This window comes from Wasmannia auropunctata, unplaced genomic scaffold (genome assembly GCF_000956235.1).
Source record: "Wasmannia auropunctata unplaced genomic scaffold, wasmannia.A_1.0 LD336083.1, whole genome shotgun sequence".
NCBI classification, from domain to species: domain Eukaryota; kingdom Metazoa; phylum Arthropoda; class Insecta; order Hymenoptera; family Formicidae; genus Wasmannia; species Wasmannia auropunctata.
Genome location: NW_012026807.1, coordinates 2,283,904 through 2,286,253, shown reverse-complemented (window position 1 = coordinate 2,286,253; position 2,350 = coordinate 2,283,904). Strand labels below are relative to the sequence as shown.

At 39.1% G+C, this 2,350-nt stretch overlaps 1 protein-coding gene across 1 annotated transcript in view; it reads left to right on the top strand.

Annotated features, from left to right (window-relative positions):
- The window catches only part of LOC105448738 (fatty acid synthase-like), a 23,312-nt gene that overhangs the window by 9,206 nt on the left and 11,756 nt on the right, over positions 1-2,350 (top strand). Inside the window, exons 11-14 of the mRNA XM_011687480.1 lie at positions 181-251; positions 383-1,015; positions 1,354-1,598; positions 1,910-2,089. Of these exons, the coding sequence (XP_011685782.1) occupies positions 181-251; positions 383-1,015; positions 1,354-1,598; positions 1,910-2,089 (1,129 nt within the window). The remainder of the gene's footprint in view (positions 1-180; positions 252-382; positions 1,016-1,353; positions 1,599-1,909; positions 2,090-2,350) is intronic.

Below are 2,350 nucleotides of genomic sequence, written 5' to 3'. Positions count from 1 at the left end.
AATTGACGCGCGATTAACGCGATAAATTTAACAGCGCCGCGAATTGTCACATATGCGAGAAACCGTTTGCGCCTGACGACACGCGGGTACGCGATCACTGTCATCTAACTGGTCGATTCAGAGGTCCCGCGCATTCTAACTGTAATTTAAACTACAAAGATTCGCATTGCATTCCCGTAGTTTTCCACAAATTATCGGGCTATGACGCGCATTTTATTATCAAAGAAACAGCTACCGCATACGATGGTAACGTAGATTTACTTCCGATAACAAAAGAGAAATACATTTCAATCACTAAGCATGTTAAAAGTACTATAGAAAGAAAAAATAATCGTGAAATTTGCGTACAATTACGATTCATTGATTTATACAAATTTCTCAGTTCGAGTCTCGAAAAATTGGCATCTTATCTCGCGAAAGATAAACTACAAATAATGCAACGTGGATTTTGTAATTTATCGGCTGAACATTTCGATCTACTGACGCGAAAAGGTGTGTTTCCGTACGAGTACATTGACTGCTTTGAAAAGTTGGAGGATACACATTTACCCCCGCGCGAATCGTTTTATAGTTCGTTAACGGGCGGTGCTGTATCCGAGAACGATTACGCGCATGCTGTCAACGTGTGGGAGCGATTTTCCATCCGATCGCTCGGCGAGTACAGCGATTTGTACTTAAAAACTGATGTCTTGTTGCTAGCTGATATATTTGAAAATTTTCGCGATAGCTGTGTCGCGAGTTATGGACTCGATCCCGCGCATTATTATACTCTACCCGGTTTTACGTGGGACGCCATGCTGAAATATACTCGTATTAAATTCGAACTTCTCACGGACATTGACATGGTCATGTTTGTCGAACGCGGTATACGCGGCAGCCTGAGTCAATGTTCCAACAGATACGCGCGGGCTAACAACAAGCACATGCAGTCGTATGATCCATCGAAACCGTCGTCGTACTTAATGTACTTCGACGTAAATAATCTGTACGGCTGGGCAATGTGTCAACCATTGCCGTATGCAGATTTTCAATGAGTCAACGACACAGCAAATTTTAATGTTATGAATATCGCGTTAGATTCTGCGATAGGCTACATTCTCGAAGTCGATCTAGACTATCCACCTTCACGACGCGCACGCTGACTTACCGTTCTGTCCGACGCGCGAAACCACACGGCAAGCGGCAAGAAAAACTCCTCGCGTCTTTATATAATAAAAAGCGATACGTTATTCATTATCGCAATTTGCAGCAATGTACTCGTCACGGTCTCCGTATTATAAAGATTCATCGCGTATTGCAATTCGCGCAATCTCCATGGCTTCATGAATATATTGAACTAAATACAAAATTTAGAACACTTGCTAATAACGAATTCGAGAAAAATTTATACAAATTAATGAATAACGCGGTATTTGGTAAAACCATGGAGAATGTGCGCAATCATGTTGATGTGCGATTATTAACAAAATGGGAAGGATACGACGCGGAGGCAATGATCGCGAAGCCGAATTTTCATAGCCGAAGCGTTTTTTCAGAGAATCTTGTTGCGATAGAAATGCGTAAACTCGAAGTAATGGTCAATAAACCTATTTACGTGGGTATGTCTATCCTCGACGTATCCAAGACATGTTTGTATGAATTTCACCACGAGTATATGTTACCTTCGTTTCATGAAAAATGTAAAGTCATGTATACAGATACGGACAGACTCATATACCATTTCGAATGCGACGATATATACGAAATTATGAAGCGTGACATCAATAGATTTGATACTAGCGATTATGCGGTCGATAATGTGTATGGCATTCCGCTCGCCAATAAAAAGGTTCCAGAATTAATAAAAACAATGGCGCGATCATGACCGAATTCGTCGGACTTAGAGCAAAAATGTATGCTTTGCGTGTAGATGGTAAAAAAGATACAAAAAAGATTGAAGGTGTTAAGAGCAACGTCGTAGCAAAGATGATAACGTTCGATGATTACATGCAATGTCTGCTGGACGAAACCGAAATGACGCGAAAACAGTCTTGCATAAGATCCAAGCTGCACGAGGTGTATACTATATCCGAAAAGAAAATTGCTCTAAGTCCGTACGATGATAAGCGATACATTATACCCGATTCTGTATATCATTCTACACTGCCATGGGGACATTATAAGATACCTTTATAAATAAATAAATAAAAAAATAAAAAATAAAAACAACTTATTTTCATAATACATGTATATTTTGTGTCTTTTGTAATCAAATAATTTTTATTGTAATAAAAAAATGTTTTTTATATAGTAATAAACAGGAATGTAAATTATTTTACAAAACATTATCTTTAGATCGGAAGAGCACACG